General features: G+C 47.6%; 1 protein-coding gene across 2 annotated transcripts in view; it reads right to left on the bottom strand.

Moving 5' to 3' along the window:
* Positions 1 to 17745, bottom strand: part of HPSE2 (heparanase 2 (inactive)) — a 111719-nt gene that overhangs the window by 36358 nt on the left and 57616 nt on the right. For both annotated transcript variants that reach the window (XM_065672025.1, XM_065672027.1), the window contains 2 exons: positions 1758 to 1931; positions 1029 to 1200 (listed from right to left, as the gene is read on the bottom strand). In XM_065672025.1, coding sequence (XP_065528097.1) covers positions 1029 to 1200; positions 1758 to 1931 — 346 coding nt within the window. The remainder of the gene's footprint in view (positions 1 to 1028; positions 1201 to 1757; positions 1932 to 17745) is intronic.

The following is a 17745-nucleotide window of genomic DNA, read 5'->3' as shown; positions in this document are numbered from 1 at the left end:
TACTACAACATTTTGTAGCTCTCCCTGCATTGTACTGAACACGATGCACTCATATGGCACTGGTGGCAGCCATGGTGCAGGCACAGGGGCTGCTCCCCCACTTCTGTCAGCAGGAAGGATGCCGGTGTCGCAGCTGGTCCGACCAGCTTTATGGTCTCTCTGTGCTGCTGCAGCAGAGCTGAGAATCTGGCCTTGGCTCCCTCCCCGCCTCGCCAGGGACTGCATCAGTGTGCTGTTTATTGTTTCTGCCAGATCATTCATGCAGATGTTAATGAATACTAGACCCAGCTTTGCTCCCAGCAGAGTCCCTTCCACACCTCCCCCTGCCCAGCCCTCTGCACTGGAGTTTCTGTTTACAGTCCTGCAGGGAATTACCCCTCTGCTGCACGGCGTTTGAGCCTCACAGTCCCCATTCCTGCTGCCAGCAGGCTCCCACACCTCCCTGGTTCCTGTAGCTGTCCAATGTCACCTCCAGGTGTCTGCGCCCCTCACTGTCACCATTCCTTCTCCACCTCTGGTCTCCCCAGACTAGAGACATGCCGATTCTCCTAGGAAGGAGCAGAAAGCAGAAAGCCAGGGAAGAAATTTGCTACAGGTTCCTCCTCTGCACAGATGGAGAAATCACAGGGAGAAGTCACCAAGTAGCAAGAGAGAAGCAATTTGTTCTGAAGGACTCTGAGACAACATCTACACTGATAAGTGCTGCCAGGACCCATCTCCTGGCCCTGCAACTCATGGGCATGCAGGAGCCTGCATCCACACAACTGCATTATCTTCATGTCCCAACATGGTGAGCACCTCAGTCTGCCTATAACTGGGAAACTCTGGGAATACTTGGGAGAAATTGGAGGAATTGGCCCAGCCCAAAATCCCACCAGGGACCATGTCCTCAAGCCCCTGGTACTGTGGTGGCTGGGCCACACAGAGCCTCACTGTGCTGGCAGCTGTTGGACATGGGGAAGCCAAGGAGCAAATCTACCTGCTGCAGGAAGAGTTTCTGATCTCTTCATCAAAGCAACATCACTTACCCTTCCAGGAGAGAGATGACGTTCTTTCTGGGCCTCCCAATGTTTGGCCCATAGAGGTTTGCCCTGGAATAAGTGCGGATAAGCTGCAGCAGGCTTCTCAGCTGGACGTAGTCCTTCCCCAGCTGGCTGCCGTTCACCGAGCGGCCGATCAGGGTCCGATAGTTATTGGGCTCTGGGAAAACAAAAATAGACAAGCAAGGCTCGCCAGCTCCGCTCCTGCAGCCGCGCTTCCGGAGACAGACACAGCTTTTGCTGTCGCACAGCTTGAGCTCCACAGAGCTGCCTGCAGAGCAGCACGAGGGGACTCTGAGGAGTGGATGAGGGCGATTGCTTGCTCTCATGTGCCAGCATCTCCTCCTGTGCCCCTTTTGCGGTGTGCTGGGTGAAGAGCCCTGCCTTGGTGTCATGCTCCTGTCTCTGCAGGGTCCCCCACTTGCCTGGCACTGCAGCCACCACACAGGTCCATATAACTGCTGGACTGGACAACCTAAAAGCCAGGCCAGAAACAGTTCATATGCTTAATATCAGCTGATGGAAATGTCCAGTTAAGGTGCTAACACATGACAGGTCCATCTAAGAGATAGTGCTGCCTTACAGCAGTGTCCTTTAAATCCTTCTGAAACTGCACTGGCAAAGCATCTTGGGGTCTGCAAATATCCTCTTCCAAAAGGGAATTCCTTTCTGCTACAGTGAGCTCCATTCCTGTGGCTCCCCCGTTCCCACACTCACCATTGCCCAGCTCCCAGGAGATGTTGTACTTCTTGCTGGCACTGTACTTCAGAAGGCTGAGGGCGTTGGAGCTGTTCCAGGAGTTGTTGGGATTTCGGCGCAGAGCATTCAGCGCAAAGATCAGGTGAAGGCCAGAGCAGTCAGCAAAGTTATAGAGTTTGTCTAGAGACCTGGCTGGGAAGAAACAAAAAACAGTTTGTAGTTCAAACGAAAGCCAGTTCCAGGAAGGTTCAAATGATCCCGTTGTCCATCAGAGCTTGCCTTCTGTGTAGGATGAACCAGGGTCAAATGCCATCCCCTGACATCTGTAACTGCAGAAATGCACCTGACCTTTGATACTGGGATAGGATTCCAGGTGTGGGCTCATCTCTTTCCAGCACGAAACTTGGATTCCCTCCACCACTGTGTCAGACCTAGGGACCATGTTACCAGAGACAAGTGACTTTATAACATCACTTTTCATCTGCTCTTGGCATGGGAAGTTCAGCCTTTCCTGTGCTTGTCCTGCCTTGCCTCTCTTTCAAAGCAGATCCCTGCAGTGCCTGGGGACCAGAGGAGGAAATCACCACCCCAGACTGCCAGCCCATGGCCACCTCTCCTTTGCCACCACAGCTTGCTCTCTACTCCCACAGCCCCCTGTGCAGTAACCAAGCCTCAGCAGTAATCAAGTAGAGCCTCCAAGGTGTGCACCATGCACCTTGCTACCCCTGCTCTGCACACAAAGAGAGGAGCTTCATGCCACCCCTTGAGCTCAGGGAGAGGAGGGCTCCCTGCCTGGTGACAGCGTGGCCAAGCCCTCCTGGGGTGCTGGGTCTTTGTGGGATTAGTGTCCTACTTGCTGGCTACAAAGCTGGTGTTTCCCCTGCTCCACTGTGGGCTTGGTGAGCAGTGGGGGACCAGCCAGCAGCAAGAGAAAACAAAGAAAGAGCTGGCCCACTATTCAGGGAAGAGTGACATTAACGCAGAGCACAGCTGGGAGAGACAAAACCCTTAATGTCTTTTTTTGCTTCAATCTTCCCTAAAATACTCAACAGCAATCAAATGCCTAACAAAGCTAATGCCAGCATTAGCAGGATGCAAACTCACACAAAAGAAGATTTGGTGAGAGAGTAATTAGGTAACTGTGGTGTTTTCAATCATCCCTGCCTGTTGAATTGCATCCCAGGACACTCAGTGAGCTTCCTGAAGCAGCCTTGGAGATGCAACCACTTAACTGTGAGAAGCCACCAGGGATGGGGAGGTTCCAGGGGGCTGGGGGGGCAGACCGAGGGCTCCGCTTTCAGAAGAGGGGAAGGAGGCGCTGGGGAATTAGAACAGGCAAACCAGCTTCAGGTCCCAGAAAAATACTTGGACAAATAACCAAGCTGCTTGTCAGCACTTACAAAATATAAGGAGATGATCAACAGCCACAGGAATGTGTCAAGAACAAATCACACTGAAGCAATCTACTGACAGAAGAGCAGAGCTTGTGGGCAGCAAAGCAGCCGTTTAGGTCTTATACCTTGGTTGTTTTTAAGGCTTTGGACATGACTGCACATAACGTTCTCCTCAGAACGTGAGGTAACCCTGATCTAGCCTGAACTGCAGCGAGAAACAGGCACACTGAGAGCAGCAACCAGTGATTTGCTGTTAAACTGAAGGGTCAGGCAGCCTGTTCTGGGTCTTTTTACACCTTTCCAGTAAAGAAGGGTATAAAGGAGGAGGGTACATATATCAGACTTGCCACAGTGCTAAAGGGATAGTGTGGCCAAGGAAGCTGAAGGGATGGAGAGAAGGTTCAAGTGATTACTCCAAGCCCAGGGGTGATGCTGTGAGTCTCCCTATACCTACACTGCTCAACTGAGGTGCTGGTGAGATGGTGACAGCCAGAAGCTGATCACTCCAGCTGCAGTAAGCTGCTCACAGCCTGTACATCTGCATTTATCCTGTTGCTCTTCCTGGGCACTGGAAGCTTCAATGAATATGGAGCCAGCTCTGAGGTCTGAAAAGAATAAACTTATTTTAAAAATCATGTTTTAAGGAGGGTCAAGGAAATCAGCTAACTGAATAGCTAACTAGCAAAGTCATGGAAAGAAGAAAGGAAAAATGTGGAAAAGAAATTCCTAATCCCTTTCACAACCTTTTTCTAAATGCTACTGGTTGTTTGAGTGAAAGTAGCTGAATTAGATTAATCTAATGTATTCATCCCACTGGTTCAGGCACATTATCTGTTTTTTTTGTGGATATTTAGTGAATTAGAGACAGATACAGTTACTTAATATTCATTTACTTCAAACCCCCAAGCAGAAAGCTGCACTTTAAATGAGTCTCCTGTAAAGAAGATAAGATAGGCTCCTAAAGGACAACATGAAGATAGCCAAAAGGTGTCACCTGCAGTTCCCTTGCTAGAAATGAAACCTTTTCAGTGGTGCAAAACAGTTGTACTACAGGGGGGGATTTGATTCATGTTTAGGAGCCTCTGCAGAGGACTGGGAATTGATTTTCCATGCATCCACCGGAGGAAACAAGCCGTCTGTTTATCCCAATGCAGGGCCTGCCACTGTGAAATTATATTTTCCCCGTGAGACCTGTTTTGTTTCCGTGCGCCTGGACACAGAGATGCCACGTGTATTTCGTGTTCTGCCATGACTTTCCAAGCTGGAAACCTCAGCGATCAGGAGAGAGAGCTGGGAGAAATGCACAGATGTTTGGGGGTTGTTCCTGCACATTTCCAGTGGTCTCCTGGAACACAAACTGACCTGCAGACTGCAGTGAAGCCACAAAGAGCAGAAAACTACCAATAAACCTCTCTCTGTATCAAACTAGGTTGTTAATATGGGCACTCTTGGAATCAAGACTATCAGGTATCAAGTCAGCTTACCTCCTTCATCCTTAGCATCTGTCTTGGGATAGCATGAACTTGGAATCACCATTCTCTCCAATGACTCTAGCAGAGCCCTGATGACCAGCCTGCACAAGACACCCAACCCTTAGTGGTTAAAGGGCATGTCTGACTCCTTTTGAGATGAACACCTTAAACTAGACATCCCTGCTGCAGACAGCTGCAGTAAGGTAAGGAGTGTCATGGGTGTCTAAAGCAGAAAAAGAAACATATTTAGAAGACCTCGAGTGACGTCCAGCCCTCCATGAGTAAAAACAGGGCCAAAAGAGAGTGCTATAAATACTTTACTGCCACGGCTGGGGTGGCCACATTATTTCTGAGTAATGAGAACATGAAGAAACGCAGTATTATTAACAGCTGGCCAACCCTCACTTTGAATTCCGGATAATTGCACTGCTTTTTCTTCATCAAACACAGAAAATCTTGCCGGAATTTAACCTTTCCCCAGCTAACAGATCATTAGGCAAGGCTTTCACAAAGCATTTCAATAGAAAAAGCCATTGTCATACCAGAATGAATCTTAATAGAGCAGAACTGGATTTATAAGATGTTCTCCCTGCCCCTTCTGCCCCTCTGCCTGCACAGGCTCAGCACACATGAGCCACTGAGCTAAGGGAAAAGGAATAAAGCAGATAAAAATAAACATAACAATTAAAAAAGTTCAAGGATGCCAAGAGTCAGCTTCTGCCATTCACTGATGCTCACAACTGATGCTCGCATACTTGGAGGGAGGCTAACCGAGGCAGCAAAGCTACATGCTCTGTTCCTTGCACCCAGCAGCAGTGCTTGCTGGCAGGTCTCAGTGGGGACGGACGCCTGCCTTGGTGGGTTTGGGACTAACAGCAGCCAGCAGACGGAGACAAAGGCCCCAAAGCCTGGCACAAAAGAGAAATCAGAAGATATCTGGCCTTCCTCAACCTTCTACTTCCTCAGTTGTAGAGGCTTGAACGCATCTGGAGAGTGAATACTGCCCAATGACGCATTGCTGGGTGGCCGCCAGTGAAGATCTGCTCTCAGTCCTGCCCTCAGCTGAAGCTCTGCTCAGGGACTAAAGGTTTTGGCTGTCTGCATGGATCCCTCGCCCTGCCCAGAGGGAGGCAAATAGTTTCAACACACAGGAGAAGGTGTCTGAGAGGCCACAAATGGTGGTAGTGTTCATGGGACAAGTATGGCTTTTGTGATTCTTTCCCATTTTTCTCCGTTTCAGATTTTAAAGTTCTCTAAAAGATGGATGCCACTTAACTCTGTGGCATGCCAACACAAAATGTGAGGCACATTAAAACATCTCCGGCAGTTTAAAATAATTGGAAAGACTTCCCAGTTGTAATTCCCGACTTAAGAGTTATACTAGAGACTTTATAAAGAGCGGAGTATTGACTGCCATTTGGTGAGAGGGACAGTTCAATAATCTCTGGGTTTGAAAGTCTTCCATGTTTTTATTCTTCTTCAGGAATTTTGCTTTGGCAGGATTTAGCACAGAGAGTGGAAATGCATGTGCACACTGAGACAGCGGCTGAGATCAGCCAGTGGGCTGAGGGATGGCGGGGCATGGCACGGCGTGCCAGCGGCTTTCGTAACCCTGGGAAGTCAACCAGAAGGACAGGAAAGAAGAGCCTGTTCTCCCTCTATCCCTACTATCCACCACGTCCATCTCTTGCACGTACAATGCATACCAGCACTGAGCAGGATGGGGTGAGAGCTGAGCGGGCAGCACACACCGCACTCCCCAAATCCACAGGTTAGCTGAGAGACCAAGCAAATGCACAACAGATGAACACTTCTGTGGATAAAGCAAAGAAATGCAGTTCTAGAAATAACAATTTCAGCTGATCATCGGTATTGCTTGACTGCATTCCCCATAAATTCTGAGCAATGCCTGGAGCATCCCCGTAAACAGCTCCTAGTGCCAGCACCAAAGCCAGCAGCATCCCCTGCCCCTTGAACACCCCAGGAGACAGCAGAAGAAAGAGGTTGGGAAAGACCTGGCAAAGAGCAGAGAATCCCAAAGAGAGCTTGAAAAGGAGGGGGCAGAAAGTACAGAGTGTTCAGACAAGAGGTGAATAAGATGGCTGGTTGGAGCAATGAATGGAAAAAGAAGGGTATTCCCACTTATAGAAGAACAAGTGGGTACATGGAAAACTTATTTACAAATTGCCACCATAGTCAGCTGAATCCCATTTGCACTGGCGCTCTTGGGCTGAAAATCCTCATAAAACCACATGTGTGTGGCAAGGACTTAGTGTTTTCTTAGCAAATAATATGAATCAGAAGATATGCAACAGGCAATCAGAGTAACTCCAGACCCATGGGACAGGTCTGCAAAACTGGCTTAAAATCTTCCCATGGATTCCATCCGCAGTCACGGTAGGGTTTCAGACAGCGAAACCAGACCCCCACACTCCACAACTTGCACACTTAGAGCACCAAAGAGTGGCCTTCACCATCACTGCAAGTTCAGAAGTAAAGTAGGATCCCAACACTGTCCGTATGCACTATAATATCCAGCTTGATCCACTGGATCATAGGAAGATTTTCCTACTCTAGCTGCACGTTAAGCCATTCCTTCAGAGTTGCTGTTTAATCAGAATTTTAAAGATTTTGAGGATACCAAGAAACCCACACAGTTGCTGGGAATTGCATTCTAATGATGACCATCCCAGCTGGGAAGCTGTTTGGTTTTAATTCAGTCTTCTGAAGCATTTTGCTATGCAGTAAAACCACACTGTGTAAAGATGCTGAAGAATTCCCAGGCAAAATTGCTGGCAGGAGGGAAAAGTTTGCTTGCCTCAGGCACTCATTTCACCTGAAATGCACCCTCTACCTGGTCAGGCTTCCGATTTCCCTCTGAGAGGATGGAGGTGTGCAGAACTGTCCCTTGCTCCCATTTACCTCCCAGGCTTACTTATTGTTCCATGGGGCAGCAAAGCCTGAGGGTGTGCTGCATGAGGGAATTGCTTCCCAAGGCAAGGTGCAGCGTTGGAGGTCTGCTCTGAGTGACAAGAAGTGCTTTGGCAGAGCCTAACAGTGCTATAGAAAAGGGATCTAGTTTAATCCCATCTGAAGAATACCTGAAAGATGGAGGAACTGGCTTTAATACTGCCAGCCAGTAAAGAAACACTGTGCACTGTGTGTTAATGAGAACCTGGATTTTATATCCAGCTGGATGACAGATGGGGGATCTGGGGCTATTCCCCTTGGAGTATCGAGGGGGCCTTGTTCCAAGGGAATTGTTGTCATCATCCCTGGTCTTTAAGCAGCTGAACATCGACCCTCGATATTCATTCAAGTCTTTAACTAGATTTTTCATTTCACTGCCAACGCAGAGGTGATTATGCTGACCACGTGAGCTAGGTTTAGTCCTTAACACCACCATACAGAAATAGCAGTCTGGGGGCTTGGTGTCAATCTCTCGCCAATAAGGAGCTTGGCTGGCAGCCATGGATTGTAGGCTGAGTTCCCAGCTGGCATATAACTTGGAAGACAACCATGAGGTCTGGGTTCAATATCCAATTGCTAAGGAGTCTGGCTGACAGCCTCATTTTGTGGAATGAATCCCAAATTAATATAATGCTTTTGATACCAGACAAGGGGCATGGCCCACTTCCAAATGCTGTAAGGGCTCAGATAAAAGCCATAGGCATTGGGTTCAGTGTGTAAATGGTATTGAGGTCGGATAACAATCAGGATTGGGCTTAATCCTCAGATGGTGAGAAAAAGGAATAAGACCTGAGCTCTGCCTTCATGCAAAAAAAAAAAAAAGAGCTCAAATGAGCAGAATAGCTCTGCTTTCAATCCTTGCGTGGTCGAGAGCTCACAGGACAGTAATGGTTTCTAGGAACAAGTGTAAATTGTCATAGAGCTTCAGAAGAGATGTGGGATCTGGGTTCAATCTCCAATTGCTGTAAAGCTCAGATAATGGCCAGAGGGGTGATTTCCAAACCCTCTGTTCCAGCCGGGAAGGAACTAAGATCACATTACAGCTAAGAAAGTGGTTTTCTTCTGCTGCATAACTTAAGACATTTTCTCATTTGGATCAGGATGAATCCAGCATCCTCTAAAGTTTCAGAGGGAAATGGAGGTGGGTGGGGAGAGAGCTGCAGGCTTGAACAGTGCAAGAGAAAGTAAGACCATGAGCACCACCTGCTCTTATGCACCTTGTTGACCACCTCGCATCACTGGCCTTGAGACATGGAAACTGCTCCAGAGAAAACACGGGCACAGCTCATCGGCATCCTCACGCTCTGCAGTGCCTGCGCCACTGGACATCCTTGGGGCTTCTGCACGAGGCAGCTCACTCCATGAAGAGACAGTGATAACCTGAGTTGCAGTTACTGGCACTGCTTGTACAAGCGCCTGGTGTGAAACAGCGAATGCAGCAATAACTCACTCCTGCTCTCATAGCTCACTTGCGGAGTAGCCTGCTGACACAGCTAGCCCCACTTTGTGTAAAGGATTGCAAATAAAATGTGTATAAAACGCTCGACTTCTTCTTCAAGTGGGCATTTAAAGTTGATTTGTTACATAGAAACCCTTCCTGGACGAGGTTTTATCGAAAGCGGTAATTTGATAAACCAGCACTATCTCCCTTCCCTTGAGGAAGTTCTTTAAAATCTAATTCTGGCCCCTGGGACTCTCAGTTTTACCTCTAAAGTCTGAATAGGATGGACCACGGAGGACAAGGCCTGGCTGCTGTGAGCGCTGCTATAGCAAGCTGTGGTTTGTGGCTAGCCAAACTCTGGAGCACTAACTGCAGGCTTGGGGTAAAACCCCCCAGAACACCCTCTCAGGGCAACAACTACTCATTCCTAACGACCAGGGGTGCTGAAGACAAGCCCTGTCAGCACAATCCCTTGCAAAGGCAATGGGCACAGCCCAGCATTTCGCTCTTTACCCCATGCAAAGCTACAGTGCTAGGGACAGGTTACAGCCCATACCACAAGGTTGCCTTCCTCCAGGCTTTACCTATGCACGTGGAAGGAGCAAACCCACCAGGCTTGGGAACACGGCTGCAGATAGAACCCAGCTCCACTGCCAGACCATTTGCTGACAGAATGACTGTTTTATATGGCTATAAGAGCAGCTATAAGCGCAGCTGTCTGAAAAGCAACAAAATCTATGATGTGTGTTTCTAAATCTAGTGACAGCTGGCAGTGCTGAGCTGCAGCTCATTCCTTCTTTTACACAGTTTAGCTAAAACACTTCTCTGTGATCGCCCCGATTTATCAACAAACAGCAGTTTCTGGAACAATTTAAAAGCATTCCCAAATAGGTAAGAAGTGGTCAGCTCTTCAAGCACTCAACGATTTGTGAGCTCCCAAATAGGCAGGCAGCTGGAGATGGATGGGGACGGCTGATGGGAGGACCAAATGCCCTCTCCAGCTGCCTCACAGAGAGAATGGGGCTGTGGATCACATCAGAATGGGGGGCTTTGAGGCAGGTGTACCTGGGCAGCTGCAGAACATTACCCATGGGTGGGGGGAATGGTGATTCACATGGCTTAAATCTGGTTTGAGGCATAAATGTGAGGCAGTTCTGTGCCACCAGGGAAGAGAGGTGACTCAGTCCCTGCAGAGTGCTGCTCCCCAGCCAAGGATGCTGCATGGAGGGGGATCTCCGCCTGCAACTGAGTCTCACCTCACAGGATTGGGAAACCCCATGCAGCCCAAACCCGCACAGGCATGTACAAGATAATGCTGTAGTTTCATGTAGAGCCATACCCTGTAACGCAAGGCAGAGAGAGAAAGCACAAGGGCAGATGCCATGCCTATCCCCACACTCATCTCCTCCTGTGGGGCAGATGACAGCAGCCATCACAGGGGCCCATTCCCACTTGCTGCTCAGGCAAGCTGCATCTGCCTTTCAAGGTACCACAGTTGAAAGGCAAAGGTTTCCTTTATAAATTATCTAGACTGTGCCTTAAGTGCTAACACTGCAGCAAGAGGATGGATGTTTTCAGTGCTTTCCTGCAAAAAGTAAGCTGGGCAGCATGGGCTAAGCAGCATCCTGTGCATACGCTGCATGGCTAAACTGGAGTGAAAGATGTATGGGTACGAAGCATGTTTTTAACATGCTCATTTAATCTCAGTAAAACGCTTAACCCAGGTAAGCTGTGCATCTAGCTCACTGATTCCCTTCAGCCCCATACTCTGGTTTTGCTGCCTGAACTGCTGTCATGTGGCAGACACAGCTCGATTCAGAAGAGCCTCCCGCAGGGATGCGAGCCAGACCCACCCAACAGCCCCCCGAGGAGCCGCGGAAGGCGCAGCGCCTTGTACTGAACCTGAAATACCACATTGGGAACAAATTCAAACCGAGGAGGTCCATGTTGGCAAACCCCAACATTCAGAAATCACAACTCAAACACCCCAAAATCACGGGACTGGCTCGATAAACCCGGGTTTAACATAATTTTCCTTGTCTGGTGTTTTCAAAAATTTTGGGTGCCTTTATAGGACATTTCTAAGCTCCTCTATTACCATGGGAACGAAAATCTGGCTTGTTTTTATTTTTCCTTCTAATTGAGGTTGATGTGCAGCAAAACAACTGTTTTATTTTACAAGTTGTTTGGGTTGGCCTTGCTCCCCTGTGGGTGGGGGCTGCAGAGATGGTAGGGGCAATGCCTGACGCCCTTCGCCTGTTTGCGCTGCAAGAGATGCTCTGCCGTTAAGCAAAGATCTGCCCATCTCCTTTAACAATCCCTAGCTATTTTGGGGGAATAAACCCAGAATCCGCAGAAATCAGGTGCTTCCTTTTACGCGTCTGAGTCAACGTTTCCTATTGTGCAAAGAGGCGCAGTCATGGCGCGGCGCTGAAAACCGCTGATCCCAGTCCTGGCCCATCCTCTTCTGCCTGCTGACCCCATTCTCGCCATCGGCCGTCCTTGGCTGTTCCCACTCGGAGCAGCTGATTTCCCTGGGAGGAAGAGGGAGTGACTGGGGCTCTTTGCACACTTTGTGAGCTGGGCATCTGGTATTTTTCAAAACTCTGAGATATTTTAACTGAAAACTGTCCTAAAAAAAAAAAAAAAAGAAAAAAAAAGAAAGAAAATCCAACAGAACCTAACCAAAAAGCAATGCATAAAACCGGAAATGTTTCAATCTGAAATCCTTAATTAAAACCACACTCTTTAGTACATAAAGAAGGAAGTTAAAACAGAAATGTACTTTTGCACATTACAGACAGCATTATAATAAACACAAAGAGCTGCCAAGAAAGAGGCATTTTCAAGGCTAAAGTAGATACCTCCAGCTGCACTCGAATAATGTCAGCGGGCTTGTCCTCATCGCCGAGTATCATTGCATCTGAACATGATAGCAAACGACCAAGCTAAGTGGATGAGGAAGATGGCAATTACTGGTGCAGACCACTAGCACTGCAGCAAGGGCCATAACCCGCTGGGGTCTGTGAACTCCGCTGACTTCCCAAAGATCCCAGTCCCTAATCTGTAAAGCATTTGAAGGCGCTGGCCCTGGCTCTTCCTGCTCCTCTGGGCTTGCAGATACGGCTCAGCTGGAGGGACCCGGTTTGGCAGGAGCTCTCTCCTGCTAATCTTTGGGGGAATCTTGTACCAAAGCACAGAGGGTGGAGTCTGAACCTGATTTCGGAGGCACAGATGAATGGCTGGAAAGAGCCAGAGTCATTACCCTGATGTCCCACACCATCCAGCCTGGGACACGCACAAGGAATGCAGGAGTCAAACCCAGCCCCTCAGCACAACAGAGCAGATCTTTTGCAAAGGTATTCATTGCCAGCTTAAAATTTTCTGCAAGTATGGAAATTTAGCCTATCCCCATGTGAAATTTTGCAGTTATTTAACGTCTGTGGTCAAAATAGGCACCTGCTGCTAGTCCAAACTTACCTATTTTGGCCTTCTAGTAACTGGATCTTGCCATCCCCCGCCTGCTAGGCTTTTGTTTCTTGTGGATAGCTCAAGATTAAGATCATGCCTCCTCTAAATACACTTTCATTAAGCAATTTGTTGCAGGTCTTTAGATTCTTCACAGTAATGCAAGATGTTCCAAGTTTCCAGTCAATTCTGCAGCTCTTTGCTGCCCCGCAAATCTTACCAAGCTATGTCAACAAGCTACTGCTACTTGTGACATTTAGAACCTCATGAAATAATACTGATGTGCTGAGGGAGGACAGGTCTGCCCAGACACCTGCTCCTCGGCACCAGCCCAGGGCTGTGCTCGTGTGCCTGCTGCTCACTGCCCCGGTAAGATGGTATTCTGGAGAGAGAGGATGCTGGAAAAGGTAGCATCTGAGTGAAGACTGTTAGTACCTCTCCAACCTAGAGAGGTCTGGAGACCAGGTCCGAAGGGAAACACTGACAAAAGCTAGTGAGTGCCCTAACACTGAGTGAATATGGCTACAGAAAAGGAAACTGCAGCAGGCTCAGAGAAAAATAGAGTGAGAATAACAGGGCAACCTTCTGATCGTATTATACATCTGCACAGAAATGCCAGGAGAGCAGAGAATAAACAAGACTGCTTTAAAGCCCTCATATACAACTACAGCATTTAGCCTTACACATGCTTCATGTAAAGACATGGTTGGAGGGGAATACTGATATGAGAAGATGTAACTTGTTTAGGAAACAGAAGGAAATGGGGGGGGGGGGGTGTATGAAGAATACTTTGGGGCTCAAGAAGAGGTGGGAAGCAGACTGTGCATGTCCCCAGGGACAGAGAAAGGTACAAGTAGCCCAGGAGATGTCCCATAGAGCTACCACAGAAGTAGGACATGGACAATGCCTTTTTAAGCGTCTGGCTGAAGCAGCCAAATACTTTGAGTTGGTAGGAACAGGTAATCTTAATTGCCCTGGCATCTGCTAAAGACAGCGGGAGACAGGTCCCAGACACACCAAGCTGCTGGAATGTGTGGGCAGAAGTTGCTCTGGAGAAAGAAAGGAGAGTAACACAGGAGGGGATGTTTACTACTTGGATATTATTGATACAGAAAGTTGATTAATAGTCCAAAACTGGAAGTCAATGAGCGCAAGTGATTACAAAACCATAAAGTTCAGCAATTTAAGGCAGTGAAGGAACATGAACAGCAGATTAAAGAGAATGTCTTTCACAAAAAGCAAATTCGAACAAATTCAGGGCACAGGTCAAGAGGATCTCTGGGGAAAGGAGTTTAAGACAGGATTTCCCAACCAGTGAGACATGGAGAGGCAACAGCTGTGCTGTGGGTCCAGGGGAGAGAGCAGCAGAAAGAACAGCAGGAAAATACCCTACAAATACATACACAAATAACAGGAAGAAAGTGGAAAATACCAGTCTGCAACTCACAGCAGAAGAGTAAACAACGTATTGACATAGACACAGCTCTTTGCTTCAGTTTTTGTAGAAACAATTAACTGTGACATGGCTGTTAATTGTAAGTGTGAAACAGAAGGAGATCTGAAGGGGGAAGGAACAGATGAAAGATCACTTAAGAGATCTAAACCACAAAAGTGCTCGGTTATCACTCTGAAATCTATCAGATTGTTTTGTCAGATACAGAAGATCCATATGTATTCAATAAATCCTTTCTCCTGCATTTTCACCCAGAATTTTGCCATTATCAACATAGCCTCTTGCAATAATACTGCACTTTGCTGAAATGGTTTTACTCCTGGTATGCTTGAAGCATACTTAGCTTTTACAACCCTGGACACAGACACATCCCTGATACCCTCAGCTTCCCCTTACTGCTTGCCAGCATTTCAGGGGAACTCATCTCCTCCAGCTTTACTGCAATGGAAATATCATCTGGACTTTCTTTATCCTTTCAAACTGAGCTGTGAAGAAGAAGGATGACTTCTTGTGAAGTAAGCAACCAAAGTGGTGGCACTCTAGAGGAGCTCTGTACCTCCATCTTCTGGAGAACAGCCCAAAGCCGGTCCAGCCCTGGAGATCAGTGGTGCAGATACGTAGGCTTGGATGGGATGGATGCTAAGTTTCAAAACAGTTACTCTGCAGCCACAGCAGCCAGCACAACTCCTCCACATCAGTACATCCTTGGTCAGTGTGGAGATGGAGAAGGGTGCTCACACAGCCTGCCAGGACAGTAGCTCTAAATATCATCCATTAATTGTATCATGCCTAGAGGTAGCTCTCAAAAACGCAGGGAGCCACGTAGGCAGAAGAGGCAGATGAGAGCACAGCTCACTCATGGTATGTGGGATTCAGCTAAACAAGCAGCAAAAAGCTCTGCCATGAGCTACTCCAACCTATGAATGGATTTAGATGTCAAATGTCAGCTCTTTTCTGGAGGGACCCTCTGCGTGGTTTTTAATACATCTGTGTACCCAACTGCTGGGTGACCTACAGCACTGCCTTCCCTCCTTCTCCCCTCTTACTATTGGAACACAAATCCTTCAACTGAAAACACATCATATTCTGGAGCTAGAGAGTCACGTTAAAATTGAGTATATGAGGTGCTGGATTAAGCTAATGGTGTCATTGGCTTGCCTTCTGGGAGAGGGATCTGAGATTTTTACAATGTACTTGTCAGCTTTTTAAACTTACTTGGCTAAACAAATAACCACCGTTAAGCCTTTGAAAGGGATTCTGCCCGCAGCCAGAGGATCAGCCTTCCGAGACAATTCTTGAGGATAAAGGTTGATCTAAAGAAGCACAATTTTTCAGGGTTTAACTGAATAAATTTCACTGGTTAAGTAAACGGTTTCCTTTCTGGATATGGCACAATCTCTACTGAAAAATAAATTCATGGAAAATATTAAAACTTATTAAAATAAATCCCCCCAAAACTGCTTGGCAGTCTCTAATTAAATAATTCCACACAAGAATCCCATCCCCTCAGATTGTATATGGGATATGCCCACTGGCTCCCACCTTCTGTAAATGGGAACCATGTGGGCAGCATTAGAAGAAGGAAGTGCAAGAAAAGGTGAGCCGAGTGAAAGGCAGATGAACACATCATGGCATGCTGGGGAAGATTAAAGTGAGACAGAAAAAGTAAGGCTGAAAGCTTTTGACAGCAAAGAACAAGAAAGTTTCCATATCTGAGAAAGGTTATGGGATCACTCTAAGTGGGAAGGAAGGTGTTAGCAGTTGGAAGAAAAGACTAGGTCTTGTCCTGGGAGGATATGCTTCAAAAGCATTTACTTTCCAGCTTAGCAATGACCTTGCTCCATTTATTGCTACGGGCTGTGGATGTTGGAAGCCTGATCCCACAAAATGAGTCTGGTTGTGCATTACTGTACAGCTGATAAACGTCACACTTTGAGAACTGAGAAATGTATTTATGCTCAGAGCACTCAGAAATGGCACAACGGATTCTCACTTAGATTTCAGGTCATCTCCTCAAGCCCTCAGTCTGAAACTTGAACATAAGGAATTCCCATTTCAAGAGAGATGATAGGATAAAATTATAAACACCCAAATCAGGTGTGCAACCACCAAGCCAGGTTTCCACATGCCCTTGTATTATATCAGCACCATGGGGATAAACAGGGTGAGAAGCTGGACACCAGGAGGACAAGTGAGGTGTCAGAAACACCTCCTGGACAGAAAACAGAGACGAAGGCTGCCCAGGATGAAGGCAGTAGTGGCAGCAACCTCCAGCAGCACCAACCAGGCTTCGCTGAGATGCAACACAGCAGCTCTGATCACAAACACTGATGGCGACGAATAAATGGATCCCTACAGCCATTTAGGAAGGAACGTGGCATATTTTGTGTGCACGTGTGTAGAAGCAGATGGCTACATCTTTCTCGAGCACTTCTGGCCATCCAGTCAAGAAGTCGTACGAGCAGCACTTGTGTTAGAAGAGGTGGCAGCAGCAGGGAGAGCTTCGTTAAACTGATTTTTCAGGCCCTAGTTGATCATAATTTCTGGTGAACTTTACTGGCACCCCAGAGCACACAAGTCCTGTCACAACAAACACAGCATAAGCCAATAACTATGAGAGGGGTCTGGAAAATCTCGTTAGTTTACTGATGGCTCTTCACCCAAGTACGATCTAATCACCACAAGCCCTGAGCAGAAGGGAAAACCAGCCCACACGGTGCCCTGGAGGAGTTTTGGCAATGCTGCTGATAACCATGCTCCAGGAAGGCATTGGCTTCAGCACTGCACTGAGCACTGGATTCTAATCAGGGTGTTTCCTGCATATCCCGTTCCTTGACACAAGAGGTGCTGCAAGTGCTATCAGTGATGATTTCCCACTTCTCGAAGGATGGAGATCTGCAAAATTTCCTTAGCCTCCAATGGCTCCTTCCCAAGGACAGACTTGCTAGGAGGTGCAAGCTATTGGCAGCTCGAGGGCCCAGGGGAGCTGTTGACCGTGTTTAGGCCACAATCCAGAAGGCTTGATTTCATCCAGTGTAAGTGGAGCTGGTTTATTTATTCTAATGGTCTGATGGCGAGGGAGGAGTGGTCCCTGGCTGCCCGCGACAGGCACAGCCCTGTTCCAAAATGGGGTCCAACGCACAGCCCTGCTCCAGAAAACACTACTCACATAGGCTCCCACCCTCACATACCACCTGGAGGCTTCATCGGATCCATGCTGCTGAAGAGATGTTTATTCTTCTCTTAGACCTGTTGTCTGACCCTGTACCTCTTTCCCAGTCAGATGAGCCATTTTGATTGCTCTACATTGTGCTGGAGGACTGTTTGAGCCTCCCATCTCCAGCAGCATAAAAGAGGAGATGCCTGGAGAAGAGCACGAGAGGGGCAACCACACCATGACACCTTCCAAGGTACACTCCTGGCCTCCAGGAATCAGTGACACTAGGCAGCAAGCATAAAAGGCATGAGGCATCTTACTTCCCAAATAAAAGTAGTAACAAAAGCCAGTAAATAAAGATAGCCCCAGCACTTCACATGCACCATGACTACGCTGAAACTCAACTCAGGAGTAACCTGCTGTCCCATCTGAAGGTCTGAGAGCAAGATGTCCCAGTTCACACAAAAGAGCTGAGCTCTCAGAACAGACTCACGCCAAATTATAAATAAAGATCCAAGAAGACTTGACACAAATACTGAGGCAATGACTAGATAAATGACTTATGAAGTGCACAGCGAATGCCTGCAGCGCTGACCAAATGGAGGAGAAGCTTTTAAGGACTGCAGAAACTTTCCAGAGGAACAGAATATA

Source organism: Lathamus discolor, chromosome 3 (assembly GCF_037157495.1).
Source record: "Lathamus discolor isolate bLatDis1 chromosome 3, bLatDis1.hap1, whole genome shotgun sequence".
Taxonomy (NCBI): Eukaryota; Metazoa; Chordata; class Aves; order Psittaciformes; family Psittacidae; genus Lathamus; species Lathamus discolor.
This window is presented reverse-complemented; position numbering and strand designations above follow the sequence as displayed.